Source organism: Rhinopithecus bieti, unplaced genomic scaffold (assembly GCF_001698545.2).
Source record: "Rhinopithecus bieti isolate Rb0 unplaced genomic scaffold, ASM169854v2 scaffold_9997, whole genome shotgun sequence".
Taxonomy (NCBI): domain Eukaryota; kingdom Metazoa; phylum Chordata; class Mammalia; order Primates; family Cercopithecidae; genus Rhinopithecus; species Rhinopithecus bieti.
The window spans coordinates 2795451-2810582 of record NW_016806398.1 but is presented as its reverse complement, the minus strand read 5'-3'; the positions used below and the strand labels follow the sequence as shown (position 1 = coordinate 2810582).

General features: G+C 45.8%; 2 protein-coding genes across 8 annotated transcripts in view; one reads left to right on the top strand and one right to left on the bottom strand.

Moving 5' to 3' along the window:
- SLC31A2 (solute carrier family 31 member 2) overlaps positions 1-15125 on the top strand; it is a 24722-nt gene extending 9597 nt beyond the window's left edge. Inside the window, exons 3-5 of one of the 4 annotated variants that reach the window (XM_017875994.1) lie at positions 2111-2300; positions 3347-3518; positions 3928-4722. In XM_017875994.1, coding sequence (XP_017731483.1) covers positions 2111-2300; positions 3347-3515 — 359 coding nt within the window. In that variant the 3' untranslated portion in view covers positions 3516-3518; positions 3928-4722. Of the gene's footprint in view, positions 1-2110; positions 2301-3346; positions 3519-3628; positions 4723-14581 lie in introns of those variants that run through there. The other 3 variants (XM_017875992.1, XM_017875991.1, XM_017875990.1) reach the window with 3 other exon arrangements.
- FKBP15 (FKBP prolyl isomerase family member 15) overlaps positions 6803-15132 on the bottom strand; it is a 60017-nt gene continuing 51687 nt past the window's right edge. For all 4 annotated transcript variants that reach the window (XM_017875979.1, XM_017875981.1, XM_017875980.1 and 1 more), the window contains 5 exons: positions 12890-13015; positions 11834-11941; positions 10540-11261; positions 9766-9862; positions 6803-7447 (listed from right to left, as the gene is read on the bottom strand). In XM_017875979.1, coding sequence (XP_017731468.1) covers positions 7370-7447; positions 9766-9862; positions 10540-11261; positions 11834-11941; positions 12890-13015 — 1131 coding nt within the window. In that variant the 3' untranslated portion in view covers positions 6803-7369. The remainder of the gene's footprint in view (positions 7448-9765; positions 9863-10539; positions 11262-11833; positions 11942-12889; positions 13016-15132) is intronic.

The window sequence follows — 15132 nt, the reverse complement described above, 5'->3', positions numbered from 1 at the left end:
AAAAAAAAAAAAAAAAAAAAAAAAAAGAGCTACCACACCTGGCCTGAATTTTCACTGTATTCTTTTTTGCACTGTTTGAAGTTTCACCATGTACATGAAATTACCTATAATTTTATATTTTAAAAACCTGCATCTATCAGATGATTTCCTCCTGGGAGCCTTTGGGAAAAAACCCCGTTTTTCCTTTTCTTACACTCAACACACTTCTGTGACCAGATGTGTAGGCTTTTCCTCAGTGACCAATTTTCTGATACCAGCTGAGTGTCCTACAACTCAGTTCAAATCTGACACTAACCAGAGTTAGTACAGATCCCACAGGTTAAGGGCACAGTCCCACAAGGCTGCCCCCTGCTTCAGGCACCAATCGCAAGTCCCAGCTTGTCTCCCGTACTTCTGGCCAACTGACTATACATCGGGGTTCCCGTAATGCCTTCATTGGGGTCAATTATTTGCTAGAATGGTTCACAACACTCAAGGGAACACTTAAAAAGAGTACAAATGGGCCAGGTGCGGTGGCTCACGCCTGTAATCCCAGCACTTTGGGAGGCCAAGGCGAGTGGATCACCTGAGGTTAGGAGTTCAAGACCAGACTGACCAACATGGTGAAACCCCGTCTCTACTAAAAATACAAAAAAATTAGCCAGGCGTGGTGGGGGGTGCCTGTAATCCCAGCTACTTGGGAGGCTGAGGCAAGAGAATTGTTTGAACCCAGGAGGCAGAGGTTGCAGTGAGCCAAGATTGCGCCACTGCACTCCAGCCTGGGCAACAGAGCAAGACTCCATCTCGAAAAAAATAAAAAGTACAACGAATAGCTGGGAGGAAAAGATGCATGGAGCAAGGCATGTAGGAAGGGGTTCAGAGCCTCCAGGCCCTCCCTGGGCTTGCCACCTTCCAGGTACCCCCCATGTGTTCAGCAGCTGGAAGCTTTTCAAATCCTGTCCTTTTAAAGAAATTATTCATATATAATAGTTGTACATGTTTTGGGGTACATGGGATATTTTGATACCTATATACAGTATGCAATGATCAAATCAGGGTAACTGGGGTGTTTATCACCTCAAACATGTATCTTTGTGTTGGAAACATTATAATTCTATTTTGAAATATACAATAAATTATGGTTAACTATAATTTCCCTACTGTACTGCTGAATACAACAACTTATTCCTTCTAACTGCATTCTTTTGGGTTTCTGTGGAGTCTTCATATAGAGGCATGATTGATGACCTCATTGGCCACTGGTGATCAATTCAACCTTGAGTCCCTCTCTCCTTCCAGAGGTAGGAAGTGGGCTGAAAGTGCCAACCTCCAAGCACAAGGTTGGCTCCCCTGGCAACTAGCCCCCATCCAGAGCCCATCCAGGAGCCTCAGCCATCAGTCATCTCATTAGCATATAAAAAGACACCACTTCAGAGTTTCCAAGGGCTCTAGAAGTCGTGTGCCAGGAAACCAGGGCAGAAACAGGATATATATCTCTCATTATGTTGCAGAGTCCAGTAAAATACTTTAGCCGGACTGCTTATTATCCCTCTTAGTGAAACAAAAGTAATGATTAACAGTTATATTTTACACAGCAGCTCTAATAAGCACTTGATATTTGCTGTAAAATAATTTATTGGGTTTTTCCCCTATTATAAAAGTAATATATATAAAAGAACCCTTAGAAAGTTAGGCAAGAATATAAAAACCATCCGTGTCCTACTTTGCTGAGATAACTATTACTCTTGTGCTGTTTATCTTTCCTTCCAGACATTTTTTGCCTACTTACATATAAACAGGACCTTACAGTACTCATCCCTTAACAAGAAGTCACAACAGATTTGTGCAGCCTGCCAGGGGAGTGGCTGGGGTGATGGTACATGGCTTCTTCAGTCTCAGCCCCTGGCTTTTTCAGGCGGCTTCTCTTCCTTATCTCAAAGCCACACTCCAGTAGGCCAATCCTGCTAAGAAAGGTCTGGTGAAGACAGTGAAGAAGTTCAGAGCTCAGCAAGGGTGGGGAAGAAGATGCAAGAGAGAGGTGGATGGAGTGGATTCCATGAACAGGTGGAGGTGCTGGAAGGGAAACAGTGCTGGCCTGGCCAGGTCTCCACAACTCTGCCTCCTTTGACAGGCATGGCCCTTTCGGTGTTGGTGCTCCTGCTCCTGGCTGTACTGTATGAAGGCATCAAGGTTGGCAAAGCCAAGCTGCTCCACCAGGTGCTGGTGAACCTGCCCACCTCCATCAGCCAGCAGACCATCGCAGAGACAGACGGAGACTCTGCAGGCTCAGATTCATCCCCTGTTGGCAGAACCCACCACAGGTACAGGCAGTGGGTATGGGAAAGGGGCAGAGGCCTCACATTCACCCTGAGAGACAGGCTGGCCTGGACAGCATTAGCCCCACTTCACAGAGGGGACAGCGAGGCCCAGAGAAGGACCAGGACTCGCCAACAAGTGGTTATAAATAGCCAAGTCAACTAGAGCTTATGTCTCCTGATGCCCAGGCCAAAGCACTCTCTGTGAACAGCCACTTGAAAGGCTCAGAAGGCTTTCTTTAGGGAACTGTGATCTTCAGATGCAGGCCCCTATCTAGCGACTGGGGTGGCCACCCACCCTCCCCCAAATCTCACCAGTTCCATGGGTCACTAGGCTCCCATATCCAGGAGGGGATCTGCAACTGTCCTGAAGCAATGTATCCCACTTGGTGGGAGGAGGAAGACAAGCTCTCCTCTCCTCCCTTCCCACTCAAATCAGGCAACCATTTAGGGTCCCTGTTCTGCCCTCTGTCCAGCCCCAGCCTCACCTGTGCTTAATAAGCCTGCCCACTCCATCACTAGCCACCCTACATGGGTGTCTCAGATCTTCACAACTGTACTGCAAGGGAGGTATTCTCATTCCTGTTTTACTGATAAGGAATCTTGAGTTCAGAGAGGTTAAGACATCTGTCTAGGCCACTTTTAGTAAGTGGCAGGACTAGCAACTGATATGTCACCTAAGTCCATGCTTTTTCTTTCCATTGTCATACTGCCTCCCAAAGTAGATTCAGGGGGAAAATATGCCTTACTGATGATTTTCTCTTATTCCTTCTCAGAAAGATAGATTATAGATACTTTCATTTTCCCCTTTGTCTAGGATGCCAGGAAGCTCGGCACCAAATGTAGTGAAGATATGTCTCTTTAAAAAGAAATCTCTTGAGTTTTTTCTGGGGTGGGGTGGGGGGCAGAAAGAAATCTCTCCTGGGTTAAGCATACAAGTTATAAATAATCAGGTCACATAACTCAACAGCTTTCTACTCCCTGATATCAACTCCCAGCTTCCTCATTACCAGCTCATTACCAGGATTAACTTGCTTCTCCTTTTTATCTAGGTGGTATTTGTGTCACTTTGGCCAGTCTCTAATCCATGTTATCCAGGTGGTCATCGGCTACTTCATCATGCTGGCCGTAATGTCCTACAACACCTGGATTTTCCTTGGTGTGGTCCTGGGCTCTGCTGTGGGCTACTACCTAGCTTACCCACTTCTCAGCACAGCTTAGCTGGTGAGGAATGTGCAGGCACTGAGGCTGGAGGGACACGGGGACCCCTCTTCCAGACACTATACTTCCAACTGCCCTTTCTTCTGATGGCTATTCTTCCACCTTATTCCCAGCCCCTGGAAACTTTGAGCTGAAGCCAGCACTTGCTCCCTGGAGTTTGGAGGCCATTGTATCAACCTTCCTTCTCAGCCAGCCTGCATAGGGCCCAGGCCTGGTCTTGTGTTTTAAGATGGCTGCTGTGACCAAAGGGAGAATGGAGAGAACAGGGGTGGCAGGGTTACTGAGCCCATGACAATGCATTTCTGCAAACCAGGAGTTTCCAAAGATTTCAAGCCAGGGAGAAGGGTTCTTGGTGATGCAGGGCATGGAACCTGGACACCCTCAGCTCTCCTGCTTTGTGCCTTATCTACAGGAGCATCGCCCATTGGACTTCCTGACCTCTTCTGTCTTTGAGGGACAGAGACCAAGCTAGATCTTTTTTCTCACCTTTCTGCCTTTGGAATACATGAAGATCATCTCTTCTATGGATCATGTTGACAAACTTTTTTTATTTTTCCCATTGAACTCCTAGTTGGCAATTTTGCACATTCATACAAAAAAAATTTTAATGAAATGATTTCATTTTATTCATGATGGATGGCAGCAACTGCTGAGACCTACTTCCCTTTCTTGGGGGGAGAATAAGTGACAGCTGATTAAAGACAGAGACACAGGACTGCTCTCAGGCTCCTGGTTTATTCTCTGATAGACTGAGCTCCTTCCACCAGAAGGCACTGCCTGCAGGAAGATCATCTGATGGCCGTGCGTGTCTGGGAAGCTCTTCATGGCCTTAATGCCCTTCTTTATCCTTATCTTTCCTCTATGCAAAACAAAAAACTGCATCTAATAATGTTCAATACTTAATGTTCTCTATTTATTACTTACTGCTTACTCGTAATGATCTGGTGGGGAAACATGATTCATTCACTTAAAATATTGATTAAGCCATGGCAGGTACTGACTGAAGATGCAATCCAACCAAAGCCATTACATTTTTTAAGTTAGATGGGACTCTCTGGACAGTTGAACCTCTTTGCTTTATAAAAAAGGAAAGAGAAAAATCACTGCTATATACTAAATACCTCACAGACTAGATGAAAAGATGGTTGTAAGCTTTGGGAATTAAAAACAAATACATTTTAGTAAATATATATTTTTAAATAGTCTATGACTGTTCTGTTCTCCTCATTCCAACACAACAGAAAGCACCTGAACCCGTATAACAGAGGGTGAGTGGGGCTAATAGAGCTGGTAGTGCTCTTTATAAGCCTGTCTGAGAACAGAGTCCATCCACCTGCTACAAAGATAACTCTGCTCAGGGAAACCCAGCCCTGAAATGCTGCACCCAGGTAGACACCCCAGAATGCCAACTGAGGCAAGTCATTCTTCATTCATATAACAAGTATTAATTGAGTACATGCTATAAGAAAAGTAACTGTCACATGGACTATAAACACCTGTGTTGGCACAATTATTTAGCATCTTCTCTACCTGTGGGCAGAAGCAAATATAATAGCCACTAGTTAATATACAATAAGAAAGCATATATATATATATATATGCTTTAGAAACAGTGATTATATGGGTAGACCTAGTAGGCAGTCCATTGCTTCACTCTTCAGAGCCCAGTCACAAAAGGTGATGTTTTTCCTAAATTCCTAATTAAAATTTTTTTTTAATTTAACAAATATCTGGCCGGGTGTGGTGGCTCATGCCTGTAATCCCAGCACTTTGGGAGGCAGAGGTGGGCGGATCACAAGGTCAGGAGATTGAGACCAACCTGGCTAACACGGTGAAACCCTGTCTCTACTAAAAATACAAAAAATTAGCCGGGCATGGTGGTGGGCGCCTGTAATCCCAGCTACTCGGGAGGCTGAGGCAGGAGAATGGCATGAACCTGGGGTGGGGGGGCGGGCGGAGCTTGCAGTGAGCCGAGATGGCGCCACTGCACTCCAGTCTGGGTGACAGAGTAAGACTCTGACTCAAAAACAAACAAATATCTATATAGTGCTTATTCTTTGTTAGGCAGTCTTCTAAGCACTTTGTAAAAATTAACTCATTTAATCTTCATGACAAGGCAGAAACTATTTCTGTCCTCATCTTAGAAATGAGAAGCTCAGGCACAGAGATGTTAAGTAAAGTCACTAGTTAATAAGTGGCAGAGCTGGGATTCAGAGCCAGGCAGCCTGACCCCAAGTCCATTTCTTCATTAAGTCAGATGAGGGGGCCAAGGCTGAAAGGGTAAGTAACTCGGCTAACACCACACAGCACCCAGTGGAACAGGGATGTGAACGCAGATCATGCTCTTTCTATTTTACCATTAATGGTGGAAATTCTGTTTCAGAAGATCTGAGGTGGAGCCCAGAAGCCTGTGTTACTAAAAGCATCACCACCCCTTCCCCCAACCAGTGACAGTCAGGCAGGGAATGCTGCTGTGCTGGCCAATAGCCCAGGCTCTGGAATCAGATGGCCAGGATTTGAATTCTTGTGCTGAGGCTTCCTAGCTATGTAACTTTGGGCAAATTACTTTACCTCCCTAAGTCTCAGTTTTCTCTATAAAATGGTGATAACACTGTCTTCTGCAGTGGTTGTTGGAGATAAGCCAGTCTGTATAAAGTGCCAAACAGCACTACCTTTTGTTAAGCAACGAAGAAATAATTAGTTCTCACTGCCCCCCAGGCCCGTACCTGGGAGACATCCAAAGCCTGCAAGGATGATGCCAGGCCAGATGAAGTGGAATTTTGAGTCTTATCTTGTAAACATTTAAAATCAAGGAACATTTTTATTAAAATTATTCTATTTTTTAAAAGACTGATTGCATGATCTTTGGAAGATCCTGGAATCAAGAAAATGACCACAAATATTTTCTCACTACTCTTCTTTGCATTAGTCCTGGTCCCATGAGTTCTAAGGGAATGGAAGCTGCCCTCAAAGTGAAGAATCCCTCAGGTGCCATGAACAATGGAAAGAAGGGACCCTCCCACCTTCTCTGCATGGCTTCCTAGACTGCAGGACTAAGCCTGCAGGAGCAAGAGAACCATCATGCCCCAGGGATGGGCTAGGACTACAGTGGTGACTTTCTTTGAAAGCCTAAAAGTTCCAGGGTTAGGTAACAAAGGGAGTAAATATGCCACAACGTTCTGTGCACGTTAACTGACCCAGATCTGTAAGATTCCTACCCTTAGATTCCCATAAAGGAGCACAGACAGCCCTTGGAACCAAACTCAATTTGTCTCCAAGGGCTTGAGTCAAGTTTCATTATAGACATTTATTTTAGTTTTATTTTCAAATAGTCATTGACTTCTTGTATCAGATTTAAGGCAGAGAAGAAGATACATGTCCCAGGACTATAGGCCAGGCTGTTAACTGCACCGGGATTTAGATGGTGTAATCGCCCTTGGTTCTACCAGGAAGACCTCAACCCAGGTGACTTGACTTGTTGCCGGGGCACAGTTGAGCACTGGATTCAGGTAGAGGAGGGCTCCCAGGTCAGTCTGAGAGTTAATGAAGAGATTTAAAAGTCTGGCAGAGGACAAGACTCTTACAGGTGACTGGCTGGAGGGGAAACTACCAGTCCTTCTTCCAACTTGCTGCTGAAAACCCAGTGTTTTTGAATATGGTTACGGATCCTCTTCACCAGGTCTGGCGGGGGTGGGGCTCAGAAGGTGGCCGAGCCACTGTCTGAGCCCAAACTATTGTTCCCAGAATGCTCACCTTGACCTCACCCTGTGGCTCACCTAGACCCAGGGCTGGCTGTGCAAAATCATGCTTAGGGAAGGGTTGCAGAGAAATCTTTGCACCAGTTTCCTGGGTCTTCATCCCAGCCAGTCAATGTCATCGTCATCATCATCATCTCCAAAAAGGGGTGTTGGGGGTGGGCGTCCCTTCATGCTCTGATAAAACAGGAAAGAGCAGTCAGTCCTCACTTGTCCATGCACCACTCAACTTTCCACCCGTGAGTGGAAGCAATCCAACTTCTGTTCCCAGCTCTGGGTCAGAAAGGAGGTTGTACTGACAGGGCCAACTCTGAGGCCAGCAAACCTAGGCTTTCAGATAAAGCTGAGACAAGCAGGCAGAGAAGGGAGGCAATCTTTTCAACAGAGACAAAAGACGAACTTTTTTTGGCTGATCTCGTCATTTATTTGTGAAGCACATGTATTGATTTGACAGGTTTTCCTCTCATGCAGTAACTTACATATTTTGTGTGAAGAAAGAAGGGTCAAAGAGGAAACACTGGAGCAGGAGAAAGAAACAGAAGCAAAGCAGCCCTGAGAGAGCAAGAGGAAGTGGGAAGTAGGGAGGTTGGGAAGAAGACAACCACATATGAAAAAACACTGTTGTTGTGGCCTAAAGTGGCCTGACTGGCTCTGGGTGTGATCCCATCATTTGAAAAAGAGTTGAATGTGGAGGCTTGGCCAACTGGAGAATCCTAAGAGGTGAAGAACACGGAGCCACAGCCCCCCACACCTCTAGCCTGACTGGCACCACCCTCGCTCCTCCCAGCTAAGGTAGTGGGGGTGAAAGGGACTGATGGGCCATAAGAGACCCACTCTTTTCACAACTTGAGCTCCTGACCTTTCTCCTCTGGATTGGCAAGGGAACAGGACCTACCCGGCTAGAAGGGATTGACACTAGAGACAGGCACAAACCGAATAGTCTCTACTAAGGCATTGTCTGCTCTGGTGAGCTACTGCCAACCAGGATCCATCTTCACAGGGCCAGGCAAAAGGGAAGGCAGTGTGATGTGTACGCAAGTCTCTGGGCAATTCCCATGTCACTATCAATTAACCAGACCTCGTACTTCTCTCCGGACATCAATGAAGTGATCTCTAACTCTGACAGTATAGGATTTTCAAGTGTGGCTCACAGCTTCTGTTTCGTCCTGACTAAAGTTCTGGCTCCACATTTACTAGCTATATAAGTTTAGTTAAATTATTTAATCTTCCTGAGCCTCAGCCCTCTGATCTATAAAATGGGATAAAAGTACCTAACTCATTGGATTGGTAGAAGATTAAATGAGAACATTTGTGAAGTCGTTTTCAGAGTACCCAAGAAATACATGTTAACTTGACAATATTGGTATTAATACCAATAATACACTCGCTAATCAAAAGCTTCCAACTATATTTAGGGCAGTCACTTAGAATATACTCAGTTGGGTTTTCCCCCCTTTTTTCCTTTTGTTTTAGGGCAGAATTGGTATTCTGGATTCTCAAATGAAAATTTAACTCTTGGGAAGAAAGCCTAATGGAAGGAACTGGTACATTCCCCAAAGGAACACAGGCAAGAGGGAAGGGCTCTGGTACATACAAGCTGGAGTCCAGATCTATCTATCTTGAGCTCTCTGCTCAAGGTTTTGGCAAAAGGCAAAATCCACTCTGGCTGATACATGAGGGGACAAAATTTGCCCCATTCACTCTCATATTTCTGTCCTTTGGATGGACTGAGCCTGAAGCCCACCTGTGTTCTCTATATGCATTTCAGAGCTGTCAAAATGGCTTAGGGACAGCCAGAACGATTGTAACCTAGCACAGTAGGGAACTGCAGATGCGAGAAGTGGGGTTCTAATTCAGTCCCTATCAGTGCCCTCCTCTCCTGGCCTTCACTCTTGTTCTCTGTTAAATGAAGCTATGCTATTAATACTGAACCCATTTTGTGCCCAGGGATATTGTGACAACAAAACAAGGCAGGAGGAAACAGGCTAAGTGGAAAATGCTCAGGAACAGGCGGTCTTTAAAGGAGCCTGGGGGTTAGTCCTAGCTTTGCCATTAACTCACTCTGTGGCTTTGGGTAAATCATCCTTTTGAGCCTCAGGTTCTTTATCTATGACTAAGGATGCCAGGCAAGATGATCTTCAAAGTCCTTTCCAATTCTAAAATATAAATAATATCCCAGCAGATTTGGGGAAACCTAAGGCTTCAGCATTCCAATATGGGACTAAGCAGCTCAGCTTTCTTGCTCTCAGGGAACGAATTCCTGCATGGACAGAGACTATGATTCTTTCTCAAAAGTAAAGTGGTATGTGACTGTCCCCTAATCTGCTCACAGAGCTGCACCCTCCCAGCCCAGCCACAAGCCTGCTCCCACAGGGCCCTGCACACAGAGCCCAGGGAGTGGGCCACCAACAGGCTCCATTTCTCTTCTCAGAGCCAGTGGGGAAGAGCCCCCAGGTGGCTGTGTGAGGACTTGACAGTGCCTGGGATTTCCTTACCACCTCGTCTTCATCCTCCTCCTCAGGCTGTGCTTTGGACCTCAGAGCTTTCAGAGCTGCCCCTTTAGACAGTTCATCCTCTTCATCCCCAGAGAGACTGAAGGAGAATCAAGTCATAGAAAATGTTACTGCTCCTGCTCCAGGTCACAGTGCCCACCACCTACAAGGGTCACGGCTCTTGGGTAAGGATTCAACAGCATTGGTGACTGCCCAGGAATTCCTCCCACCTCTGCTGCCACCATCTCTTCCCACACCCTACAGTGGCCCCCTTCAGAACCTACAGCCAGAGTCATCTTTTCAATGTGACCTTCTCAGAATCCTTCCCTAGCCACCCTATCTAAAGTGGAACAACTCCTTTAGAATACTGCCCTATTTCTTTTTTAAAAGGACTTACCATACTTTTATAATATATAAGTATGTATTTGTTTGTTTTCTCCACTTGACTGTCACTCCTTAAACTCAAGAACCAAACCTGCCTTGCCTACCACACTACTGCAGCGCCCGCCACACTACCGCAGTGCCCGCCACACTACCGCAGCGCCCGCCACACTACCGCAGCGCCCGCCACACTATCGCAGTGCCCACCACATTATCATAGTGCCTACCACAGAGCCTTCTACGTGGTAGGTGTTGCTGAATTAATACATCAACTAATGAATGAAGACATCAGTAAATTAGTCTCTGAGGGATGAGTTGCCAGCCCTGGAAAAAACAGAGACACTCCTCACCACAGATAGCCACCCTGTCCCTGAAGCAGTGCTCAGAGGAACATACCTGGAATGCTGGGAATGATGGCTGGGTCTGAGGGCTGCTCCTGCAACTGTGGAACCTGCCTCTGTGCTCAACAGCTCCTCGTGGGGACCGGTGGAGCTAATGACATCATCTTTCTTGAGCTGTGGAGGCTGAGGCTCTCCTGGGCTTTCAGGCCCTAAGGCCAGTGGGTCCCCCTTCTCGGGGTCTGAAGTCAGGGACAGTCTTGTGGAGCTTTCTTGTAGTGGGCCATCTGGTGCTACTTCCCTGACACAGACCTTTCCTGGTGGGTTGTTGGGCTTAGCTGCCATTGGGCTGGGAGCAAGTGACTCCTCACACTCAGAGTCCATGGTTCCAGGGCCTGGGGGCTCAGGTGGAATTGAAGTCGGGGGCCCCAGAACTCTGTGGGACGGGATGCAAGACAGTTCGGGTAGAAGGGAACCATCTTTTATTTCTGAGAGTGCCTCTGCTTCTGAGTCCCCTTTCCTTCTGTGTACATCATCCTCAGAAGTGGTGAGGGCCTGAGGAGGCAACGGGACAGCTTCCTCGACCACCTGCTCTGAAGGCACCATGGGGGATTCTGGCCTCTCCCTAGTCAGGGGTGCTTGAGGCTGCCCAGAACTGGCTGAGGCTGACTGCTCCTGGGAAGGTCTTCGTGGCTGCTCTTCTGCTTTTTCTTCTTCTTCTTCACTGCTGCTCTCTTCCTTCTTTTGCTCCTGTTGGTTTAACAGCTGAAGAGTCACCATCTGTTCAAAAGCCAAGGAGGAGATGATCACTGAAAGGAATACAGTAGCCACTACTAATTCTTATTAACACTACTGGTCATCTAGTTTAAATGACTTCGCTTCTTTCCTGTTAAATGAGGCTGACTGTATCTGTCAAGTCACTCCAGGAATCCTAATTACTGAGGAACAGTCCTGAATAATTTTCTTTTTTTTTCTTTGGAGACAGGGTCTTGCTCTGTTATCCAGGCTGAAGTGCAGTCGGGGGTAATCATGGCTCACTGTAGTCTTGAACTTCTGGGCTCAAGTGATCCTCCAGCCTCAGCCTCCCAAGTAGCTAGGACTACAGGCACACGCCACCATACCCAGCTAATTTTTTTATTTTAGTAGAGACAAAGTCTCATTATGTTGCCCAACCTGGTCTCGAGTTCCTGGCCTCAAGCAGTCTTCCCACCTTTGCCTTCCAAAGTGCTGGGATTACAAGCATGAGCCACTGTGCCTGCCTTGAACAATTATTTTATTCATGATCCCTTAGCAAGTACTTAAGCAACAAAACACCCATTCCGATGAAACAATCAACAGCTGGCTGGCTGTACCTTGATCGTATTCATGATGGTTCCCAGAATGGTCCTGCCATTGTAAGATTCCTCCAGCTCAAACTCTCTCCGTAAGGACTGGAACACCTGGTTCATGATCTTCTTGACCTGTGTGAACATCAAAACACATGCTGCCAAAATCAAGTCACTAAAGGATGCATTAAATCCCAGAGAGGTGTTTGGAAGGCCAAAATGAAGCCATCTTAGATCTCTACACTGGGATACCGCTGGTCATAGGCAGAGACACTGAAGGCTGTCACTGTGGAGAGGATGATATTAAATAATGAGCAGCATTTTGACAGAAGGGCTAGTCGTGAGAGTTACCTATCAAGCGCAGGCAGGCTGTGGTCTGTGTGCCCAGGACTGCTTAAAGACCATTGCTTAATGTCCCCCTCCCACTGTGAGCACCACTAGGAGCTGCCATAGGCTCTAAGGGTCAGAGGCCAGTGGATGCTGGGCACACTCCCCAAGCCCCATTCTCTCCTGTGGTTAGAGGCCCTTCCTATACCTGTCAAAACCTCAGAAAGATAGGGTTCTTTTGGGTTTGACACTTAATATATAAGTATGTATTTGTTTTCCCCACTAGACTGTAAGCTCTTTAAACTCAAGAAACCAAGTCTGGGCCGTGCACGGTGGCTCATGCCTGTAATCCCAGCACTCTGGGAGGCTGAGGCAGGCAGATCACAAGGTCAAGAGATCAAGACCATCCTGGCCAACATGGTGAAACCCCATCTCTACTAAAATACAAAATTAGCTGGGTGTGGTGGCGCATGCCTGTAGTCCCAGCTACTCAGTAGGCTGCGGCAGGAGAATCGCTTGAACCTGGGAGGCGGAGGTTGCAGTGAGCCAAGATTGCGCCACTGCACTCTAGCCTGGCGAAAAAGCGAGACTCCATCTCAAACACAAGCAAACACCAAATCTGGTTCATTTTAAAGTCATCAGACAAATAAAACATCACTAAAGTTAGAAAAAGAGCTACTAACACAACATACTGGCCGTGTTCTTTCTGAATGCTTGATATAAATGGCTTGCTTCTCCTTTGAAATACCAGCTCACCTTCTCCGAGGGGTCAGATGCAGCAGCTTCAACCCCAGACATCTGGGACTTGTTCTTCTCTAGTTCCTTGACGTGCTGTTCATTTTGCTTGGTGAGAGCTGTGATTTGGGCCTGGAGGGCTAAACACTGCAAAACAAACAGACTGTGGCTGTGGCCTCAGGAACCTGGATCACCAGGTGAAGGTCAGAAAACCCAAGGGGAGGAGAACCACCCTAAACATCAAATCTCTCTCTCTTTTTTTTTTTTTTGCATATAATAAAAGACAATTTTATTTCAGATTCTTTTCTTCTTATTATTATACTTTAAGTTCTAAGGTACACGTGTACAACGTGCAGGTTTGATACATAGGTATACATGTGTCATGTTGGTTTGCTGCACCCATCAACTCATCATTTATATTAGGTCTATCTCCTAATGCTATCCCTCCCCAGTCCCCACCCTCCAACAGGCCCTGGTGTGTGATGTTCCCCGCCCTGTGTCCAAGTATTCTCATTGATCAATTCCCACCTATGAGTGAGAATATGTAGTGTTTGGTTTTCTGTCCTTTTGATAGTTTGCTGGGAATGATGGTTTCCAGCTTCATCCATGTCCCTGCAAANTTTTTTTTTTTTTTTGCATATAATAAAAAGACAATTTTATTTCAGATTCTTTTCTTCTTATTATTATACTTTAAGTTCTAAGGTACACGTGTACAACGTGCAGGTTTGATACATAGGTATACATGTGTCATGTTGGTTTGCTGCACCCATCAACTCATCATTTATATTAGGTCTATCTCCTAATGCTATCCCTCCCCCAGTCCCCCACCCTCCAACAGGCCCTGGTGTGTGATGTTCCCCGCCCTGTGTCCAAGTATTCTCATTGATCAATTCCCACCTATGAGTGAGAATATGTAGTGTTTGGTTTTCTGTCCTTTTGATAGTTTGCTGGGAATGATGGTTTCCAGCTTCATCCATGTCCCTGCAAAGGACATGAACTCATCCTTTTTTATGGCTGCATAGTATTCCATGGTGTATATGTGCCACATTTTCTTTATCCAGTCTATCATTGATGGACATCTGGGTTGGTTCTAAGTCTTTGCTATTGTGAATACTGCCGCAATAAACATACGTGTGCATGTGTCTTTACAGTAGCATGATTTATAATCCTTTGGGTATATAACCAGTAATGAGATGGCTGGGTCAAATGGTAATTCTAGTTCTAGATCCTTGAGGAATCACCACACCGTCTTCCACAATGGCTGAACTAATTTACGCTCCCACCAACAGTGTAAAAGCGTTCCTATTTCTCCACATCCTCTCCGGCATCTCTAAACATCAAGTCTTAAGCTCACCTAGGTCTGTTGGTGTTCACTCCCTCAGCCCCCACCCAAGACCCTCTACCTCAGAGAATTCTATCTCCTCATCACTCGATTTCAACTCAAAACTTCACTTTCTCTTTCCCAAGAAGGTTGCTTGCCTTGTTCCTAATCAGGTCAAAAATATAATGAAAAAAGAGCAGGAGGGTAAGTAATAACTCTAGTCATTTAGACATAAACATTCAGCATTAACAGCAACCCATTTGTCTGCAAGATTGCCTCCAAGATCTCTGAGCCAAAAGTTTTCAATTGGACACTTTAAGGAAAGAAACTGACCTCGAATATGGACTTCCATACCATGACCCTAAGCCATGTCCCATCTCTTTCTTTTTCAGGCCTGATGATCCCACCACACCCCAGCCTCCATCTTATCTCAGTGCCTTTGCCCAGGATATTCTGCCTCTTTTGCTGCCTTACCAAAGCTATTTGTCCTTCTTGGCTCTGCTCAAATGTCACCTCCTTTGGGAAACCTTCCCAGCTCTCCCGGGTACTTCCTCTTCTGGGTCCCATAGCACTTAACGCCTATCTTTGTTTCTTTGTCTCCCTTTCTTGACTGTGAGATACGTGAGGGACAGGTTCCTTGTATGCACTTTCTTTAACACAGTGGATGGAATACAACTGACTCTCAATAAATACTTGTTTAATAAATGAAGGATCCAATAATAATGGAAAACATGTTCCAGAACACTAGTGCTGTTCTCTCTTTTTCCATGTCACTGACCTATCACCCCAAATAAGTATGTAAAAGATAACTGACAAGCTAAACAAGTGTGGTTTTGTCTTCTAGCTATTAATAACTTTTAGGCTCAGAAGGATCAATAGGACTCAAACAGCCTGCTTGCCTCAAATTAACTGGGCTGCCTAAACTGTTCGGCTCAAGAAAAAT